At 57.9% G+C, this 21,751-nt stretch overlaps 2 protein-coding genes across 2 annotated transcripts; one reads left to right on the top strand and one right to left on the bottom strand.

The window, feature by feature from the left end:
• Window positions 1–7,967: 7,967 nt before the first annotated feature.
• BESB_054130 (CorA family Mg2+ transporter protein) lies at window positions 7,968–14,351 on the bottom strand (the record flags this gene model as incomplete). Its single annotated transcript, XM_029363848.1, has 7 exons — window positions 7,968–9,002; window positions 9,403–9,535; window positions 10,081–10,184; window positions 10,412–10,554; window positions 11,158–11,729; window positions 12,129–12,817; window positions 13,392–14,351. 7 exons carry the CDS (start codon window positions 14,349–14,351, stop codon window positions 7,968–7,970), a joined length of 3,636 nt encoding a protein of 1,211 aa, XP_029219771.1.
• A 1,240-nt stretch (window positions 14,352–15,591) lies between these two features.
• On the top strand, window positions 15,592–21,751 carry BESB_054140 (uncharacterized protein; the record flags this gene model as incomplete). Its single annotated transcript, XM_029363849.1, has 12 exons — window positions 15,592–16,203; window positions 16,647–16,858; window positions 17,113–17,307; window positions 17,664–17,781; window positions 18,269–18,319; window positions 18,627–18,765; window positions 19,126–19,234; window positions 19,703–19,828; window positions 20,314–20,363; window positions 20,873–20,946; window positions 21,336–21,424; window positions 21,631–21,751. 12 exons carry the CDS (start codon window positions 15,592–15,594, stop codon window positions 21,749–21,751), a joined length of 1,896 nt encoding a protein of 631 aa, XP_029219772.1.

Below are 21,751 nucleotides of genomic sequence, written 5' to 3' on the forward strand. Positions count from 1 at the left end.
GTGAGTATTCAAGGTGGAAATAGGACAACGTGCCCAGTCTCAGGTTTTTAGTTACGCATGCCTGGCGCGACCATATGGCAATACCTCTCTGTCTTATCCAACCGTAAGTCATTCCATGCTTCCCACACGGAAGAATGTTTTTTACTTTCATAGCTATTGCCAAAGTCTATCCAACAAAAGGCATGCAGCGGCCTGTCTGGTGACGGCTTTTCAGCATCGAGTGACAAGGTGTCGCTTAAAGCTCTTTTGCGTCGCTCTTTGTGGTTCGCAGACTTCTTCGTCTTCCGGGGCGCCTCACGTCCAGACGGGCGGCGACGCCGTCGCGGCCTCGTTTCGCGGCGAGGCGTCATCCTCTCACGCGGGCTCGGCGGCATATGGAGCCCAACGGCACGATGGCGTGACCGCGGCTGGGCGCGCGCCTGCCGGGGACACGAAGGGGAGCGAGCCGCAACGAGGGCCTTCGAGCCAAACGGGCGGCGCAGCTGACGGCTCTGAAGTGGCATCGGCCCCGCAGTACCGTGCGGAGGAGGGGGTGAACTCGGGCTACGCCTCCGGCGCGCCGCACGCTCAGAATCCAAATATGTTCGCTGCGCCAGCAGGAGGCCCGCGAGGCCGCGCCGAGTCCGCGCATTCGGGCGCAGGTGCCTATGCTCCATCAGGAGGCCCCGGGGGCGTACGAGCCCTCCCTTACGGGGCCTCCGCGCCCGATGCGCCGGCTTTCTCTCCGCCATCGGGGGCGTTTCCGCACCAGTCGCCTGCCGGAGGCGCGATGGCCGCGGGCCCGTACGGCGCGCGGCAGCAGTCGCCAGCAGGAGAAGCGGCGGCCTTCTCTCAGGGGCCCCGCCCCGCAGGCGACGCGGTGGCGGGGGTCCGCGAAGGCGACGCGGATAGTTTGACGTCGGCGCTGCCCCCCGCGACCGCGCAGGGTGGTGTGCTCAGCCAGCGACAGAGCCCTGCAGCCGCGGGTTCCGGGGGAGTGAAAGAAGAGCCAGGCGCTGGCGTCGGTTCTCCGCTGAAAAGCGTGAAGAGCGGCCCAGACAGTGCACCGGGGTACTATTATGCGCCCCCGGCAGGAGCCGAGGCCCCCTCGGGTCCGGGGGGTGGCCCGGAAGCCCCCAGGGCTGACGGCCCAGGGTCGCGTGGCCTTGCAGGAGCGGGTGAGAGAAGGGACATGGGGCAGTCTGCAGACGGTGCGCCACACCATAACTACGGCGCGCAAGGGAGTGAATTCATGTACGACGCGCAGCAGCAGGCCGCGAACAGTGGATTTCGAATGCCTTCGGCTTCGCCTTCGCAGCAAGTCTTTTACAATCCCACGACTTTTCCTCCGCCCTACTTGGTGCCCGGACCCCATGGGTCCTCGGATGCTCCGGCTTCTCAGGCTCCGGGGGATTGTCCGCCGACCACGGGGGCGTCGCCCCAGCATCCGGGCCAGACGGGCCCTGTCTCAGGGCCTGCTGGGGGCTCCTTTTCAGGGGCTGGGGTCCCGAACCGCGGCGGAGCTCCGCCGTACTTTGGAGCTGTGGCCGGGCAGCCAAACGGGGGTCGTGAGGAGGAGCAAAGGCGGATGTCGATGGGAGGTCAAGGCATCTCCGGAGCCTCTCCACTCCCTCAGGAAGGCGGCTATGGCTATCCCCTGCCGGGCAATCCTGTAATTCGGGGCAAAGAAGAAGGGCACTCGCAGTTGAATTACGCCTTGCCTCCTTCAGCCCTCGGCAGCACCGCGAACCCCGCGCGCCCGCCGGGAGTTGGAGAGGACGGAGGCCCAAGAAGGGAGGGGAGCCAGAGTCCGTGCCCCCCCGGCTGGGGCGGCGTCCCGCCCGGCACCGCGTACGCGGCCTCGTCCGTATCGTCCGCGTCGCCGCTGTCGTCCTCGCCGCCGTCGTCTGTGGGCAGCAAGCAAAGACGCAGTCCCGCCGCCGCAGGGGCCCAGGCTGGCGCACCCAAGGCCCAGTCCGCGCGCAAGAGACAAAAGAAGCAAGCCGGAGACAAAGGAAACGCGGATCCGTCCATGGCGAAGCCGAAGGGTGTGACGCCGCCGAGCATGATGAAGGAGGAAGACGAGGACCGGGTGGCTATGGGAGCTGGGGCCGGCGGGCCCAAGAAGGAGAAAGCTGAAGGGAGCGCCTTGGTGCACCATGGACGCGGACTTCAGGGCCCCGGCATGGTCTCCCCCGCTTCGCCTCACATGCCCGGAGCTCCGCCCCACCACGGCGTCGAAAACATGAGTGGAAATCCTGGGATGATGCGTGGCAACGCGCCGGCGCCGTTCGGCGGGCCCCAGCAGCTCATGCCCGGCGGGCTAGAGACGCCGGACGCGAACGGCGGTGGAGCGGCGGCGGGCTTTGTGGTTCAGCATCCGTCCCCGTATCTGTTTTCGCATTCGCATCCTTCGTCTGTGTCGTCACACTCGGAGGGCGGGGCGCCCCCGCCGCAGATGACGGGCGCGGGCGCGCCTCCCCCGGGCGTGGGGGCAGGCCGCGAGGCTCCATCTGGCCAGGAGGGGGTCTCCTCGCAGTCTTCTTTCTCGTCTTCCAGTGCGCCGTACCACGGCGGAATGCCATTGTCAATGTATGGCGGCATGCCGGGGGGCGTCCCTGGGGCCCGAAGCGAAGGCCTTCCGCCGCCCGGGCCACACCAGCCACGCGGCCCGGGCGGCGTCGGGGGTATGCCGGGCCAAGGGCCCCCGCCCCTCGGCGCCCTGCCGGCGCAGCCAGGCGGCCGGGGGATGCCTGATGGGCCTTTCGCCAGTGTGGGCAAGCCGGGTGTGCACGGGGGATTCGCAAGTTCTGCGGGAGCGGCGAATCACAGCGCGAACAGTGCCGGCGACGCGGGCGGCGTCCCTGCAGGCGCGGCGCGGAATGGGGACTTCGGAGACGGCGCTCGCGGACCGCCCGGAGTTCAACATCCGTCGCCGTGTGTCCAGCAGCAGCAGGGGTCAGCCCCGCCCCATCCTTCTTCCCTTTACCCTCCGTCTTCGTATCCAGTGTCTGGGCACGCGCCCTCGTTCATGCCGCCTCAGGCGCCTGCTGGGGCTCTCGGTCATGGCGCACCGCCCCCGGCGGAGGGCAGCCACGCCATGGGCGCGGGGATGCATGGGCTCGCCTCTTCTCAGTCGGGCTCTGGATTCGTGCCTTTCGCGCCAGGGGGCTCTTTGCCGGGCGGCGCGCCTGCGAAACCCGTGAACCAGCAGCTGCCGCCGGCATCGTTCGCCCCTGCCTCCGCGGCGGGCTCCTTCCCCCCTCAAGTCCATGGGTCTCCGCCCCCCGGTGCCCCTTTCATGAACGCCCCGGCGCATCCTGCCGATCCGGGGGCTTCAGGAGGGCGAGGAGAACCCGGAGGAGGCCCGGGGTTCTTTAACGGGGGCGGCGAGCGAGGCCATGTGCAGTCTGGAGACCCGCATGGGGTCTCACAAAGCTTCTTCCACTCTCACCCGCAAAACCCGTACGACGCGGTCCACGGCGGGGCTCTCAACGCTGGGGCACCCGCCCTTGGGCACATGAATGCGCAAATGCCACAGTTTTCCTCTTCGCACCCGATGAACCCCTACGGGCCTTCGTCTCTCGGCGGGGGCAAGGAAGGCCACTCCGGCTACTCCCCTTCTCTTCAAATGAATCCGCGCGAAGGCAGCCCCGGCGCGGCTGGGGCAGGCGGTGTCCCGGGGGTCTCTCCGGCCTTCGCACAGGCCCCGGGATCGTACGTGATGCAAGAAGGAGGCGTGGACGCCCGACAGGGCCGCGCCCCCCCCATGCCGCAGCCTGCGTTCGCTCCTTACCAGGCGCAGAGAGCCCCCGGGCGCGAGGGAGAAGCCTCCTCGTCGTATCCTGGGATGGCGCCCGTCCCCCAGCAGCCTTACTACGCGCCTCCTCCGCAGGGGCAGTTCCCGGAGGGCGGGCAGTGAGGCAGACCGGACGTTGCGCAGAGAACACAGCTGTCTATTCCGCGAGAAGAAGAGACCCAGCGAAAACGAGCAAGTCGAGGGAATGCGGGAGGGAGTCCGAGATGAGCCTGAGGGCAGATTTTAGAGAAGTCGACTGGAAGAGATAGCCTTCCTGAAGAAGGGGAGTGAAGAGAGGGAGACATCCCGCAGAAAAATTAAGTCAGTGCGCGTGTAAGAGATTCACCAATGCGGCCCTTACATTCTGGCTGCCTGGCCATTCTGGCTTTCATGGTTTTCGCCCCACGCGTGCGCACGTCTCACATATGAATGCTTCTTGTTTGCCTCATGTTTTCCCTGCGTCTTCTGGCTGGGGTATGGCTGCGAGTATGTCACTTCGTTTCGTTGCGTTCTGCTCTGGTCTTGTCTCCGGGAATCGCGACCTTGACAAAGTGTGAAGCATCCGTCGGCTCATTTCGCGCACTCCTCCTAGTGGCAGCTACGAGCGAATATATATATATATATATTTATTCATGTGCAGGTGTATGCGGTCGTAAGCGCGGAGACGCAACTCGCCACGTGGTTCACTGGTTCACAGGGCGCTGAGTAGAGCGAAGTGAAGAGGCAGTGTAGCTTATATATCTATCTATCTATCAATATCTATCTATCTATCTATGGGTGATAGATAGATAGACAGATAGATAGATATAGATAGATATAGATAGATAGATATATAGAGAGAGTCGGACTGAGTCTCTGCTACTCGCGCTCTGTGTTTGGATGGTGGTAAATGAGCTCAGTCCAACCTTTAGACCAAATGTAGAGGCAGATGCGCATCCAGCCAGGTAGCGTAGGCTTGCATAGGCGGATGCCCCTCTCCACGCCTTTTTTTATCTTTAAAAACAGACTATATAAATGTTTAAACTAGAATGGTAGGGAGGATTTTTTAGGTATTATAATAAATATAATTTATATGTCTGTAATTTATGTGTAGAATATTTTAAATTCAAATTACAAAAAGGATTTATTTTGAATTATATTTATTTATTTTAATGAGACATCTTCAGGAAATAATCCAAATACTCTTGTTCGTAGTGGATTAAAATTTTTGTCTATTAAAAAATAACAGCATTTTCATTAAAAGATTTTTTTAATCCATCGTAACGGAAATTAGATGAATTATGTTTAGGTAATTCAAAAATTAATAAATTTTTAATAAAAGTTTTATTCGTTTTTATTAAAATATTTAAACGTACTACTAAATATACCTCAATTTTTTTATAAGGAGAATAAGTGATTTAATTGGAAATTTTAAAATGAAATCCGATCTTCATTAAATTATTTTTGTTCAAATTGTAAAAAAAAGTCATAAAAAAAAGAAAACTGCAGAGTTGCGCCAGGAGAAGAACGCGCTGGAGCGGCGCTTTGAGCGCGAAGCTCGGCGACATCGAAGACGAAGCTCGTCGCATCCTGAAGCTGTAGCAGGTCTCAAGGGTTGGTCTATTCCCCGATTAAAGCGGCACGTGAGCTGGGTTCAGAACGTCGTGAGACAGTTCGGTCCGTATCCGATGTAAGCTTAAGAATATTGTAAAGAATTTCCTTTAATTTTGGAAATATTTTATTAATTAAAATTGTATTATAATGTTAAAAAAAATTGAATTCTTGTATCAGAAAACTACACATTTTATATCTAAATCTTCTAGACAAAAAATAGGTTTATATACTTTCTTTAAAAAATAAAAAACTTGCCTTTTTAGTTCAGTGGTAGAATAAAGGGATCAATAATAGTAAATAACTGGGGTGAAGTCGTAACGAGGTAGCTGTACTGGAAGGTGCTGCTGGATAATTTACTGAACAAATGTTGAAACTGGCTATCCTGAAGCTAATGGTTTATTATGTGAACATATTTTTGGATCTTTACTTTCTTGGGAAGGTAGATGTGGAATTAATTTTACATTTTTACAAACTGCGGCTGTAGGCCCGGAGGCGCAGCTCGTATCATAGGAGCTTCCACACAGGCACGCACGCATCGCGCTTCACGGGTCGCTGAGTACAGCGAAGCGGAGAGGCAATGTAGTTTCTACAGCGAAACTCAGTTGTATCTTGGGCCGGAACTAGAAAGTAAAGAAAAGGTCCATAATCTTCCAAGATTTGCACGGTATCCGTCTGCTCCTTGACGTCGCGAGGAGGATCGTACAGCGGAGTTAAAGGCCAAAGAGGCAGATACGGCGTGGATGCCGCGCGGGTTCGTAGGTAAACACGTGTGTAGCTACGAAGAAAGAATCAGCGACATGAAGCGATATGTCGAGGGCTCCGGCGCACAACACGGAAGAAGGAAAGGCCTGTCGCCATATGGCTGGTTTCCTGGAATTGTTTCCCGCCTCACACTGCAACGCTGTCGAAAGTTCACGTGGAGGCTCGCAGTCTCTGCCAACACGTCGAACGCTCGCGCTCCAACAGTAACATGGCTGAAATGTAAACCAGTCAAGGTGAAAAGTCCGTCACCAACTGCATTACCATTAGTGTAAAATGATAATCCGAAGTATTTCGTACGGACGCTACAACTGCCTGGGTGCCGCGCCGAGGGCATGTGCATTTCTGCGCGCGACGTTGTGCGCGTGGACTCGCAGGTCAATGGCTGTCGATTTCAAGAGCCGTTATCTCCGTGCCCCCAAGAGTTCAGGGGCGCTTGGAGGGCAGGAAAAACATGCATTCTGAGATCCGCTGTTTTGGGGCGCCACGGTGCCTGCCTCCCCCTTCAGATTGCGTGGCCTCTAGGGCAGACTCACCCGCAGTCCACTAAACCGAATGTCGACGGCGCTCGGGAGTCGACCCCGCGCCGGAAAGTGAATGATAGTCATGAAAGGCAAAAGAGAATTTGGATCAGGTGAACAAAAACCTTCAAGATCTGAACCACTAGTCCAAACCTCTGCCTGATGGATGTGCCTCTTATTTGGAGAGAGAATGCTCTCTTCTTCGCTACTCCGGACTTGCTGGAACTCTCGGCAGTTGCAAAAGTAAAGTGTACGAGGGGAACTGCTCAAACGATCGATAACTTAGAGGTTAATGCGAGACTTCCAACACAAATGAACGAGTTCTATGCGAAAACACCAGAGGTGTTTGGTTTGTCTCCCGCGAGGCCAGAGGACAGAATCCGTCGTCAACAGCCTAGTTGTTCCAAGGCTGGACTGCTTCTGCGCACTTGGAACTGATTCTCCGCGAGGGAAAGACGAGACTTACCGCTCCTACCAAGGTGGCTGTGGGAGGTGCAAAAAAAACTTCAACTAGGAAGCAAAGGCTTTCAAGATCTGAACCAGTCTTCCAGCGTGTAGCTTATACACCCCACAAAAAAGGCGCAGTTCTGCCTTTACAGCCCCGCTTGATCACACCCCCCCCCCCCGTCGTCCTACCTGGCAAACACGCGGGACAAAGAAATCGCCGCATTCGATGCGAAAGGCACCGCGCAGCGAGCAACTCGGATCGCACATTGCATGAAACGGAAGTGATGAAACTGTTGCGGGGCGCTTCCCTCAACGTAATCTACTTGGCGTTAAGCCAAGCGCCCCCTCTTCCGTTGCCCCTGCGGCCTGTCCCCAATCTCCGTCCCTTGTCCCCTGTCGGGCCGCTGCAGACGAGTCGCACAAGATCCTCAAATCCGAGTTCGTCGTGAGCGGAGGCGCGTATCTCTTCAGAGGAGGATACGCGGAGAAAGAAGCACATTCGTCCAAAGACACAAACCAGCTCGCACTCTCGGTGGCTCACCCTCTCACAACGGTTGCACCTGCTGCCTCTCTATACGTATACATATATATATATATATTTATATATATGTATATATATTTATATATATTTATATATATATAGGTATATATATGTATTTTTATATAAACAAATTCAGCAGGGAGAAGCGCCGAATGACTACACCCGGGCCGCGCCCTGCAGACGCAAAACATGTACAGCCGCATGACCTAGGGTACGCGTGCATACATGCATATAAATATAAACACATATATCTGTGTATATATGTGGTTGATCGCTGCGTTTCTCAGTTGTTAGTCTCTTTGTTCCGGTAGTGGCTGCACCGAGGGCATCAGTCCTCGGGAGTTCTGTATCTGCTCTCTTCTTTTGTGTGCTGCGCGCGGACCTCGGGGGGCAGCGGGAGGGTTTTGGCTCCAGGCATGACGTGCGACGGCGGCAGTCGGTTGAAGCAGAAGAGCGAAGGAAACAGGAACAGGGGCCTCTGAGTGAATTTTCGCGCGATGGGGAAGGGCGCGAGTGCGCTCGCGTCGCCCCTCGCGCGCGAAAGAGACGCGAGGGCCTTCCGCATCTTCGTCAGCGAGCTTCGCCGCGAAGAGGCCGCCCCCCCGTCGGAGGTGCGGCAGCCGTGGAGCGCAAAGATGCGCGCCAAGCGGTTGCAAAACACAAAGCCGCACACACATATCGGCAGGATCAGACAGCAGGACACGAGAAAAAAAGAGTGGCCGTACAGCCAGAGCGAAAACGCCTTCCGCCACTCCATAAGCTCCTCCCTCACGCCGTCAACCGCCGCGCGCCTCTCCTTCAGCAGCGAGTGGACGAACTCCAGCGAAAGGTAGTGCCGAGCGGCGGAGGAAGCCGCAGAAAACGACGGGGTGTTCTCTTCGTGGCGATCCGGCAGCCCCGAAGCCCGCGAAGAACTCGAGTCAGCTGGCGGAGCGGGCGAAGATCCATGGGAACTCCCACGCGCCTCAGCGGCCATCTCGCGCGCTGAGCGCGACGCAGGCGCGCGACCGGTCAACCGCAGCCCCACGTCATCGCTGCCGGAACCCGTCGGAGAAGGCGGCGAGGAGGAAAGGGCAGCCTGCGAGGCCGCGCTGAGATTCTGCGAGTCAGAAGAGGCGCGCACAAACCCCGCATCCGCCAGCCGCGCGTCTTCTGCCGGACGTGAGGCCTCTTCTACGACTCGCTTGGGAGGTGCTGGGGAGGGGGGATGCGAAGGCGGCTCCTGCGGGCCAGATTGCTCAAAGAGAGGCAGGTTCATCCCGAAGATGCCCGCAATCACCGCCGCCACGGAGGTCGTCAGAGAGAAGAGAGAAATCTTGACATTCATCTGCATGTACGCGTTGCGGCACACGTCGAGGCGCATCTGTGCGCAGGACAGGAAAAAGACACACACCTGCGTGTGACGCTTTGCTCTGCAATTTTGCTACAGAACTAAAAAGACCTACATATACATACACATGTACGCGAATACATACATGCATATATGTATATGTTTGGACGTAGGATAGCCAAGCGACACGCGCCTTCTGTTCTTTCGCGCGCAGAGGCGGACGTCCTACAGCGCACCGCCAGGAGGCTGCGCACTCGGCAGTCGGCCTGCACGCGGTACCCACCTCTCTCCCTTCCGCCCCCCCCCCGCTCCCCATTCCCACCGACCCCATGCAAAGCCACGCGTGTCTACATGCATGCGTGTGTGCATCACGACCGCCTTTGCGAACTCTGGTATATGTGGTCTGTGGGCGGAATTATGGTTCGTCGCTTACTTTCGTGAGTTCTTCGTGGTGGATGACGCATCGCTTGGCCGTCAGGATATCGTAGAGAAGCGCGTCGACTTGCTGCAGAGAGCCCTCGAGGACGAGCTCCACGTCCGCGTGATCCTCCCGGGCGTGAGGGATGCTGCAAAGACCAAAAACAGGAATTGCAGAGCACCCGCCGAGTGACCTGCACACCTGAAATTTACGCATTTGCAGTAACGGGGTCTCGTCCCTGGCCACAATCTATCGCACCCCAGATTCCTGCATATATATATATATATACATCTATGTTTAATCATATGTATCTGTATATGTGTGTATATGCATGTATATGTGTATGTGTTGCGTATATGTACGTATGTATGTATGTATCTATGTATGTATGTATCTATGTATGTATGTATATGCATTTGCGACAGAAGAGCAGAAAGAAGGTGGACAGGCGAAAAGGCCCCATAGATGCAGAGACAGAGTGATTTGCACTCGGAAAATGCATGGCTGACTCGCTCTCGCACTTCGGGCGGACCCCACAACGGAAGGCCGACAGCAGAAGGACCATGGCCCTGAGTTCAAAGAACTGAAGGCTGATGCGGATATGTACTGCCTCCCTCGCCCCGCTTCTTTCATGTGCCTAGGCTCCCTCGAAGTCCGGCGACCGCACAGGAGGCTAAACCAAGGCGCCCTTACGTGTAGATGAGCCGGTCCGTTAGGTACATGTCCGCCATGTCTCCGTCGTCGCTCAGGAGTTTCGACAAACAGACGCGGAAGGCGTCGACTCGAGCCTCAACATCCTGCGGAAGAAACCGCGCGCAAGGCACGCACAAACTACATTTCTCGCTCGCGTGCATCCAGCAATCGTCTCAGCCGGCCGCCAGTCTCTGCAGCGCCTCTGGCTTCTGTGGATCGGCCTCTCCGCTTTTGGGCGTCACTGGCGGCTGCGCGTCCTCGAGGCCACTGTCCCGAGCAACCTGCGTGCCTAGGAACGCGCATACGGTGTCGTTAACTAGTCTTTTGTCACCTGCAGGACGTTCTTGAGCACCATGAGTTGGTGAAGCGACGGCGAATGCAGAAGCGTAAAGAGCGTCGCATCCGCGGTCGCCAGCGACCACGCATTAGAGCTGCTTTGCCCCGCGTCGCGCGAGACACCTGCGGACTCTTGCTCTGCGGAAAAAAAAACACGAAAACACACGAAGGAAGCTCCGACGCGGGGGGTCAGCGAGCCGCGGCAGTCACATGCATGCAGCCGTGAGCGAAAACTTGACAGACGGCGCGACACTCCGCAGGAAGTCGAGCCGCGCCTTCTGAGGCATAGGGCTGCGCAGAGTCCCAGCACCCGCAACGGACATAGAGAGCCGAGAGAGCCGGCGGGGAAGAAAGATCAGCTCAGGGTGCAGTCAAGCGCAGCGGCCTCCTCCCTCTCAACGCGTACGACACCGCGTGCAGAGACAAAACAAACGGTCTCCCCAAAGCACGCAGGAGCCCTAAAACGCGGGAAAGGCAACACCTGGCGAGCGGAGACACCCTCCGCGTCTCTACTGCCCCTCGGACAGGCCCGCTGGAGCGCCGCCAGCGACATACACACGGGTGCATCTCCAAACGTATCCACATGCATATATATATAGATATGAATATATATACTTGTGTATACTGATATATCGGCAAGCAGCGGCTCGTATGCCTGCGTGCTGGAATCTGTCTGTTTGAGGCCTTCGAGCTGCGCCAAGGTCAGTAGCCAGCAAGGTTCGAGAGGCAAGGCAGCCTTACCGAGCGCGGCAATCGTGTGTCGCACGCGGTCCACATATTCCGTCGCCAACGCGTCCAGCGAGCCCAGAGCAACGGCGAGAAGCGCCTCTAGCGCCCGCAGCTCGAAAGGAAGCTCCCGCGGCGCGCCCGCCGACCAAGCTCCGGCAAACGAAGACGATGCATGCGAAGACGGAAAAGCAGAAGATGAAGAAAAAGGCGCATAAGACGAGGAAGGACGAGAAGAGGGAGAAGAGGGAGGCGAGGCGCCAGAGGGGGCTGCAGGCAAGGAGGACGCCTCTGCCGCGTCTAGAGAAGAAGATGCGGAGGCCAAGGCCTTAGGAGAGGAAGCGGACTCTGGAGCCGAAGAAGGCGAAGCGGGCGTGGCAGCAGAAGCGTGAAGTTCCTCTGCGGATCTCTTCGGCGTGTCTGTCTCGCTCTCGAGAGATTCGCTCTCGTCCTCCGCTGAGCAGGACGAACTGCCGCACTCGAGGAGCGACGCCGTTGAGTGAGGGCTCGCGTCTCCGCACGTGAGCTGATGAAGCAGCGCACTCGTGACAGTGGGGTGTGGGTGGAGAAGAATCAAACGGCGGGGCCTGAAAAAAAACAGAACAATTTAATACATGCACGGGCCATATCTATCGCGGAAGCTTCCTCAAGCCACAGCAAGGCGGGAGCAGTTTTTGTTTCAGCTCTTGCTTCGTCCAGGCAGTCTGCTATGCAGGGGCTCGCTCATCTTCCTTTCTCTGACGATCCTCGCATGCACTATCATCCATTCCCTCCGTTATCTCTGTTTCGTCATCATTCCATCTCGAGCTCCCGCGTCACTTCCTTGCTGTGGAGTGGTTCTCCAGTCTTCGTTTCCTCGCCGCGCGACTCGCTTCCGCGCTTTTTCGAGCGCCTTTCGCGTCCCATTCCCAGGGCGCGGCAGATTTCGGTGCCTGCCGGCGCGTCATTCTTCAATGTGTCGTTTCCTGTCCCTTGGGATGCCTCACGTGATCACGGCGGCGATGTTTTCGATTTGCACAAGGATGGCAGTTCTCCGGACGAGGATTTTGGCGTGCTGCAGCTTCATGGCTTCCAGCCCAGCTGGCGGGAAGAAAGCGAGGGCGTCTGCGCGTTGCCTCGGCGTCTCGTGTCCCTGTTCGTCTCGGTCGAAGTCGTCCCCTCTGCCTCTGCTTCGCAGACGGTCGCGTTTTTTCGTTTTCGCGGCGGGGAAGAGAAACGAAAATAGTCCCGACACGCCGCGGCCCCTGGCCTCCTCGCGGTCGCCCCCGTGCGGGTCGGTCGCGCCCTCGCGGCGCGCCCTCGCGTAGACAGTCTCTTCGTCAGGTCCGCCCGCGGCTCCGCCGCCCGCGGCCCCGCCGCCCGCGAAGGCCGCGCGCGAAGGGAAGGCAGGCAGCCCCCCCGAGAGCGACCGCGGGAGCTTGGGTGCTGACGGAACTCGCACCACGTCGAGCAGCCGAATGTCGCTGTAGGGAAGCTGCAAATCCGTGGCAAGCTGGTGACGCGACAGCGCCGTGTAGTGGCATCTGAAGGCCTTCTTGCCTGCGGGCGAAAAGCCCGGCGCGTCCGCCGCGGACCCGGTGAACCCTGGGTCGTTGGGCTCGCGGCAGCGGCTCAGAGGAGACGACGGGGACGGCGACGAAAAAGCCGACTCCGCCGAGGCTTCGATCACGCAGACCTACGCCACAGAGAAAGCAGTCGCGCCACCGAAAAGAACGTCGCCTCAAGACGGTCGCCTCGAGTTGCAGAAGAGACGCTGCCTCTAACGATTCGTGAGGGGTGGGCGAGGCTTACCGAGCTGCCACGAGGGAGCTGGGTATGCAGAGCGGAGGCAGGCGAGACGCATTGGCCTGGCCTACCAGCGAGGATGAAGACGAACAATACGAGACGAACGCCGAGAAAGACAGAAACGAGGGCGGGGCGTCACCCAGTTGTGCAGGGGCAGGACGGCAAGCACAGAGAGCGAAACCCCCGCGCCGGCATTTGGATGCTCGCCTTTCAGAAGCAAAGCTCGGAAAGAGAACGAAAAAAGGAACAGGAGGGAGCGGAGTCAGCGAAGCCCAGGCAACCGCGAACCACGTGACGCAATCGAGCAGCGCGCTGCATGCGAGTTGTGGTCGCCGCAAGCGATCAAAACGCCAAAAGAAGTGCAGCACCCGCAGGAGAAGAGGAAAAGCCGAGGGCCTCTGAATCGAGTCCGCGTCGAGGGTACGAACGACTCTGAACGACGCGATTCGGAGACAGGACCTCACCTGCAGCTGAGCTCGAGAGAGAGGCACGGGGCGAAACCCCGCGGGCAGGCCTCCGTTCCTTGGTCCGCTAGCTTCTTCACTCTCTTGTCGTCTGCGCGAGGTCTCAAAGAGGGGGCTGGGAAGGGCGTGGAGTGTGTCTCCCCGCTGAATGCAGTCTTCTCGCTCTCCTCGCTGCCGCGTCTGCGCCTGAGACAGCGAAGACGCCGAGGCGCCGAACAGAGAGGAAAAGGAAGAAGAGGCAGAAGGATGCAAACGAATCGACGCAGAAAGAGCCCCTCGGTCCTGCCAAGGCCGCGGCCCCTGGACAGTTGTGTTCGCAGGCGAGCAAGGCGAGGCAGGGAAGAAGGGCGACAGAGCCGCAGGGGACAGCTGCGCCGAAGCGGAGACGAGATGTTTGCGCAGCAGCGATGCAGAGGCAGATGAAGAGGCGGTGCGACAGGAAGTCGAGGCACCAGAGAGCGCAATCGAGGACAGGGAACGAAGAGGGTGAGGCGACAGAGAAAGAGGAAAACTCTGACACGCTCGCCAGGGAGCGGCCTCCCGCGCTCCTAGCTTTGAGGAGACGAAACTTGCAGGCCCCACGGAATGTTCAGAAGAAAGGAAGGGCGACGTTGGCAAGTCTGCATGCGAGGGCGAAAAGCTTGGGGGTCGTGTGCGTAGCGATCCTCTGCGGGCACCCCTCGCGGTCCAAGTCAGCGCGTCTCTGCAGGTTCCTTCCTCGCCACTCTGCGTCTCTGTGCGTCCTCTCCTCTCGCATCCTTCGATCGCCTCGTCGCCCTCTGCTGTCGCTCCTTGAGGCCTACAAGCGCCGCAGGCGCTGCAGGAGCGCGCGGCGAAGGCCGGCTTCGAGAAAGCTGGTCCATTGCCGAGGAAGCCGCGGCCGCTATCTCCCTCCGCACGCAAGAAGGAAGCCCCCCGGGAGAGCGAGACGCCTTTCCTCGCAACACCGCACAGCCGCATGGGCACGGCGACGACAAAGAGAGACCGAGCGCGGCAGCAGAAGCTCCAGAAAACGACGGGACAGACTGAAGCAGACCGGGTAGAACTCAGGAGGGAAAATCGGCAGGGCCGGGCGGCGAAGAGGTGAGAACACAGAGTTCCCGCAGGACAGAACAAAGAGAGGAGACAGGAGCAAACCAAGGGAGAGGAACCAGCAAGTCCAGATCGTGGTCTCGTTTGCAGGATGACTGCCACCACAAGTCTCGCGTACATCGAGCCCGACGCGGTTCAGGCCGTTTTGTCTCGAGGGAAAAGGACCGCGAGGAGATTAAATGGTGAGAGTTGAGTTTCTCGAGCGCCTCCGCGACACAACAAAGGTGCGTGTGCGTGTTCTCGAAGGATCAAAAAGCAAAAGAGCGGTTTCCTTCTTTCAGCGCTTCGCCGCTGCAGACCCGGCCGCCGCGCCTCGCATGCTGGGACGTATCGACACCCGAAGTTCCGCGCGCTGACAGCGAATACTCTCGGCTTCTCTGCGGTCTTTCTTCAGCTCGTAGCGTCCGTGTTCCCCTTGGTTCCTGCTCATCTTTTCTTCCTCGCAGTTTGCTTTCTCCTGAGTTTGCTCGCCGCGGCAATTCAGGAGGAGAAGACACTGGGAGAAACCGAATAGGAGGGCGAACGGCACAGGGCGAATTCCGCGAAAATCACGGAGTCGCGGGAGGGAAGAGATCCCCGAAGGGGATGTCCAGCGCAAGGCCACGCGCCTGAGAGTGCGAATCTCCTCAGCAGGGGATGAGGCACGGCTTCGTCGATTCCTGGTCCGACACGGAATCTGCATTCTGCGTTTTTTTCCTTGTGGGAGCAGACGGCAAACGCCCGCAAAGAATGGGCGAGGGCCGGCAGGCCCAGGGGCCCAGAGCGCGTCACGGAGACGAAAAAGAAGGCTGTAAAAGAAGAAATGCGGCGATGAAAGACACCTGCCTTCTTCCGCCGTCTCCATTTCCTCCGTCCTTCCTCTCGTTGATCTGTGTGTACCGGATCCTCAAGGCTTCTTTCCTGCTCTCCTTGTCTCGCACATCGTGTCATCTCTCGTCGACTTACGGCTTCACTTCGGGCCTCCATCTTCTTCCTTTTTTCTCAATTCTTGTCTCCGTTGGTCGCGTTCATCTGAGCCTTCCTCGCCTCCGCCGGCTTCCTACAGAGGGGCTTTGCGGCGCCTCGTGTTGTCTTCAGGTTCATCTTTTCTCTGTTTTTTGCTTCCAAGATGTGGATCTCGAGGTCGCGTTCTCTGCGCCCTGAGGTGCAATCGAGCTCCTTCAGGGCCGCCGGGGAATCGTTTCGCCTCTCGTGTCCAACTCGCCTTCCTTCCTCTCCTTCGAGTCTCCTCGCCTTCCACCCGACCCTCCCCTCCACCGAGGCGAGCGCCGCTGCCGCTGGGCCTTCTCCATCGCCTCGCGGCTCGCTGCCTTCTTCCTGCAGGACTTGTCTGCCGTCTCGCCCCTCGTTTTCTTCTCTGGTTTCTGAGTCTTCGTCCGCTCGGCTTCTGTGTGAGGCGTGTTCTCCGCGTGTTTCGTTCCTCTCAGCCTCGGCGCCGTCGCGGCGCGGCAGCCCCTGGTGTCGCTCTTCTGCGGGTTTCCACACTCTCGCCCCCTTTCTTCTCTCGCGTCCGCGGCTCGCAGCCTGCGCCGCTAGCGCGGAACATTCTTCAGAGGCGTCTGCGAAGGACAGCCGCGCCCTCTCCGCCTGTCCCTCCGCGGAGGTGTCCGTCCCTCGCAGTCCGCCTGAAGAAGTCATCCTTCTTCGCTCCATCGAGGCACGCTACGGCAACCTCCGGAAGGAGGATCGGCTCAAGATCCTCGCGCAGAAGCGAAAAGAAGTAAGGATGAGTTGCGTCTCTTCCGCATGCGATCGTCGCGCCGCGTTCGCCCCCCTGGGCGATTGCCGTCTACGGCGCGCGAGGGTGGGGGGGGGGGGGGGGCGCTTGTTCCTCTTCTCTGTGTTGCATTCAGCGCCTCGCCTCCTTTCTTTGTTTCGCCGTGTGCGGCTCTCGGAAGACGCGTTTCTTCGTGCTTCATCGCACGTCTGTTCCCTGCGGTGTCGCGGTTTGTAACGAGTCGTGAAGCCACTCGGTCGAGCTCGACTCTCAGGTGGAGCAGTTGTTTCGTTCTCTCGACACCGGGCTCTGGGAGAGGGCGGTTTATTTCGAGAGCCTGCGCTCTTCACTGCGGTGTTTGAGGAGCTCGCAGCCTCTCAAGTTGCGGGTTTCGCAATTTGTTTCGTGTGATTTTGCTGTGTGCGTCTGGCTCTTTGCGTGCGCAGATTCTAAATTCTTCTCCAGTCCCGTGGGAGGTCTTCCGCAGCACGAACTTGGATGCGCAATTGGCGGACAAGCGCGAAGAAGAGCGGCGCCTCGAGGAGCGAAAAGCGAGCCGCAGAGACGAGGCTGAGCGCGACAAGCCAGCGCATTTGCGGCGGAGATCGTACAAGTCGAAGAGACTCCGTCAGGAGGAAGATGACCAACAATACGTCACGTAAGTCAGCAGCAGACGCGCCTCGCGTTGAGCGGGAGCTTCTCTCCGCGCGCATCGTCCGCTATCCGGTGAGGCGGCGCGCGAGCCAGGCCTCTGTGCGTGGCGGCTCCTCTGCCTCGCTCCGGCAACGCCGGGTTTCTCCTTTTTTGTGCGTTTCCTCGCGTTTCCTCGCAACTTCTGCTTGGCGTCGGCGGGGGTTTCCCCTCTCTGTGCATGTGCGGTCTACGGCGCCTCGCCCGCGTCGGTCTGCGCAGGTCGGCGAACTTCTCGGAGGCGACAGAGTTGCTCAGCCTTGCGGAAGACCTCCACAAATCCGAGATCTACGTGCAGACGACGGAGAAGCTCGCCAAGCAATGGCCAGCGGCTGGAGGCGTCGCAAAAGGCGTTCAGCGGGACCAGTTCTTCGACGTCATGGCCGCCGCCATCAGAGACGACCTGCAGGACCAGAGGCAAGACAACCCTGCGAAGACCTAACGCCGCTTCAGAGACTTGGACGAGAAAAAGCTATGCACCGACACGCGTGCCGGCGGCGTGTCTCAACGTACATGCACAAAAATATATCTGTCCATATACAGACACATAGAGACACACAGACAGATAGGTAAATAGATAGATATAGACACGTAGACAGAGGAGATAGAGATAGGTTTCTCTATCTGTCTGCTTGATAGATAGATGAATAGATTTGTGTGCATGACCCTCTGCGTGTAAGGCTGCAAGAAGTCCAGCTCTCAGCATCTGTTTTTTTTTCGTTGGTTTTTTGTATTTCGGGACCGGTTTGTGTGGCGGTTGTGTGCCTCTCCAGCCGACCCGTGTTGGTTAACGAGTTGACAGATCTGGAAAATCCGTACAGCATGAAGAGAGAAGCTCTGCGGCGTCTTCTCATTCACTCCTGCACTCGCAACTGCCTCGACGAATCTCTGGTATGGCTTGAGTTCCGGGTGCCTTCCCGTTTCGCGCTTTCGATTCAGCGGTTCAGCGCCTTCAGGCCCTTCATTCTTGGCATCTCCTCCTCTTCGTAACATGTTTGCATTTTCCTTTCCCGTTTTTATAATAAACGCGTGTTCATATAAAACTTCAAGTACTTTTTTTGAAAATGTCTAGTAAAACAGCTTCCAGCCGCGCGGCGTTCACTCACACGTCCTCCACGCACCCGCTGGAGTGTGTCTGCCTCTCTGTCTTCCGGTGGAATGGTAGCGCTTGCCTGTCTGTTTTCCTCCGCATGCATTTCGGCACTTCTTCGATGCCCCCTGCTGTGACTTTTCTCTTTTATCTCGTCGCGCCCTCGGCTGCGTTTCCGCGTCCTCCTTTCCTGCGGCCTGGATCCTTGGTGGAAGCCGAAAAGACGTCTCTGGGGCGCCGCCAGCCTCTCAAATGTTAGCTTGCGGCTCTGCTTGATGCGTTCCTCAGACCGACACGCTGCTCGACAGGCGGGCGGATCTTTTGCGGCTGAGAAGCAAGGTAAATGAAGCAAGGGAGACACAACATACTCTGCACCCCGGCAGAGCTCGCGGCTGTCTCCGCGGCTTCTGATGGAGCAGCGGACCCACGTGTAGAGGTCTTCAGGAAGCGCGATGCACGCGAGGCGCGCGTATCGCAGCACTCGTCAACACCCCCTTCCATAGACGGGTGCGCATATGCGCCGAGGTGTTCATATATATATATATATATGCATATATATATATATATAGTTGGAGGTGTGGGTAGGTGTCTGGGTCGTGTGTGAATGGAGGCGAGTGCATCTAGGTGTGCGTGCGCTTTCGCACAGGCGCGTCTTCCGCCGGAGGCGCTGGAGCCTTTGGCTGCGTTTTCAGGCATCACACGTTTTTCTTTTGATCGCCGAACGCGGCTGAATCAGAAGGCGTTGGCGCTTCAACATCTTCTGCAGCGCCTGCCGGCGGATCTCGGTAAGCGCCAGGGTTCCATCGTTCTTTCCCGGTGTCGTGCAACGGGGTCGCGGAGACGACATGGCGATGCGAACTGGGGCTGCTGGCGCGCTTTGGACCCTCCGCGGCAAGCTGGCGGAGCCTGGAGAGGCAGAGTGTCTTAACGAAAAACGAGACACGAGCAGGGTCTCAGACGCGAGTTCGACTCTTCAGGGCTTAGGAGGGGGCTGTCGCCAGGTGCACCGGAGCGCAGCAGATGCAGGCTCGGCCGAGTCCCGGGAGAGGAAAAGAAGAGACGAGGCCTGTCTTGAGTTTCTGCGGCCTCGTGGTCTTCCATTTTTATGCGGTTGATTTTCCTGACTCCCCTCTGTCTCTTGTCAGGCTCGAAGCCGGCGACCGCCGCGCAGAATGGCGGGGATGGAGCCCCGGCGGACACAGAGGACATCGACGATATCTTGAGCGCCTTGCCGGAGAACTTTCCATCTGATGAGTGAGTTCCGCGAGAGCTAGGCTGTCGCGCAGAGTCTGTCGCGGAGACGCGTCTCTGCAATCTGCGTGTCTGCGCAGAGGATTTTCGTTCAACATTTCTCTGTGAGATTTGATCGCGGCCTCGCTGCTACTGCGTTGGTGTTATCTGCGAAAAACTACGTATATATATGTTTGTGTTGGAACCTGGTGGTTGACGCGAGACACAGAGTTGGAATGATCATAACAAAAACCTAGAGGAACTGCCGCCCGCTCCATCCTGCTTACTTCTCTTTTTACGACGTGTCCGAAAGCTCGAGGACTGTGACTGCAGAGGCCTGGGCTGTGTGAAAGGTCTCTTCGGGTGTTTTCTCAATTCATGGAGCTTCGATTTTTCGGCTCCTCGTCCTTCCTGACAGTCAGGGTTACTGTCAGGGTCAGCGCTGAAAGTGGCGCTTCGGCAACGTGTTTTTGTCTCGATTTTTTCGTTCAGGCTTCATCCGCTTCATCCTTTCCGCAATCACTTTGGATTTGAGTCCTCGGTTCCGCACGGCGTGGTCGGATCGATTGCGATGGGAAGGGGCCGGAAGAAGATCGAGAAGGAGCTCGCTTTGCTCCGGTAGGTTTTTTCTTGTCTTTGTTGCGTAGTCTCGTCTCTGCCGCTCTTTGTCGAGGCTCCAGATCTACCCGGTGTTCCTCTTCTGGCTCGTTTCGTATTCTCGTTCTCGCGTTCGTTTCGTCGTTATAGCTCTCTTCATTGCTCCCTGTCTCTCACGCATCCCGGTCGCTTCCAGGCGTCCCTAAGTCTCCAGTCTATCGTCCTTTTCCCAAGGTTATGTGCTTCCGGCGACTCCAGCTTCTGTCTTTCGTCGCCGGTTGCATCTTCAGAGTTTGATGTCCATTTCGCCGCCTCATGTTCGTTGACTGAAGTTTTCTCCGCGCAGCGCGGCTGAGACGAAAGGTGTCTTTTCAGGGGGGCGTGTAGTGTTCCCGCGTGCGACCAGCTGAAGGGACGGGTCATTGTCCGCGTCTCTGGCTGCACTTCGACCTCTTTTTGCGCTGCTCATTGCCGGTATGTCGGGCTCCTTTGCCCTTTTTTCGCAGTTATCCGACTTTGCAGCGCGTCGCGCACTCACTTCCTAAAGACCTGAAATGTGAGGGAACTCCCACGAGCCACGGCGGAGCCTCGTCTCTCGCTAGCAGCTGCCAATATATATATATATATATATATTTGTCTTTATTCGTTCGTTTTTGCAAATGTCTGTGGATACGTATAAGCAATCCACTCTCAGCATGCGCGTGTCGCGTGCGTGAGAACACATAGCGCTGAGGGTCATGATTCTTCCCGAAAGCCGTGCACCCGCGAGATCTGGCGCCGGGGGTCTTGGGACACTGTCGCTCTTCGTGGGGATGTCTCTCAGCAGATCGAAAGGCGGTGTGCACGAAGAACGGTGAAGCAACACTCGTAGCGTGTACGGCCCGATTTTGAAGAGACTCGTCGGCTTTAGTGTAAATGCGCAAGGACCGAGGTGCAGACTGGCTCTTCAGGGACCCGGGATTTTCGATCTGTGTGACGCTGTGAAAAGCTGTCTTCTGTTGTGTGCACATGCGAACCTGCTGCATACCGCCGGAAGCTGTTTCCTCTCGTGCTTTGTCTCAACAGATCGCGAGAGTGTTGCGCATGCCATACGAGTTCTGGAGCGGTCTCGCGGGTGGGACTTCGAAAGCAAAGTCAAGGTAAGCAGCCGCGCGCGAATCCGTCGCCGGCGTATGACGGTGCGAGCTGCCGAGAGCCCTGTGTAGGCTCAGCGACAAAAAACGACGGTCTTTTTTAGATTTCGCCTCTGGTTCACGCGAACTTTACACACGTGAAGAGTTCCGCTCATATAACGCAGTGTCGCACTACCATCTATGTGTCTAGGCCCATGTATTCGTGTCTTCACTCGCCCAGTCACGTAGAACCCTGCGCGTGGTGTGTCGCGCGGCGTATGTGGGCTACGTGGCGCTGACTTGAACGTGAAAAGGCGGAATCTGGCGGCGATGTGTGCGGCAAGACAGATCCACTGTCCTTAATGCGTTTTTTGAATGTGTGGTCTTCTTTTGCTCTCCCCCTGTCTCCCCCGCAGGCTATCAACGCATTGGTGGAAGTGTGGAACCGCCTGGCGCCGGGGCGAACCTACGAGAAGATCCTCAATCACGCATTCCCTGTCTTCAGGTAAGAGGCGCCGAGCGGTCATTTAGTTGCTCCGCGTTCGCTCAGTGCGGAGAGCCTGTGTGTGGCAGACGAGAAGGCGGATTGTCGCCTTTCTCGAGCAGGACGACCGCCTACGTTCCGAATGGAGTGTCTTTCTCCCGTCTCGCTTGACCTCCAAGCTGGCAGCTGCTCACTTGTGTGTGGATCCATGTGCGATGTGTCCTCAGGGCGCGTGGCATGGTGAAGAAGACCCGCTCAAGAGCTGCGGTCTTCAATAGAGGACTGAAGTATATTCGGTCGCTCACAACTCAGAAGCCTCTGCATGTGCGCTTGCAGAAGAAGAAATGA

The sequence above is a fragment of the Besnoitia besnoiti genome, chromosome IV (genome assembly GCF_002563875.1).
Source record: "Besnoitia besnoiti strain Bb-Ger1 chromosome IV, whole genome shotgun sequence".
NCBI lineage: Eukaryota > Apicomplexa > Conoidasida > Eucoccidiorida > Sarcocystidae > Besnoitia > Besnoitia besnoiti.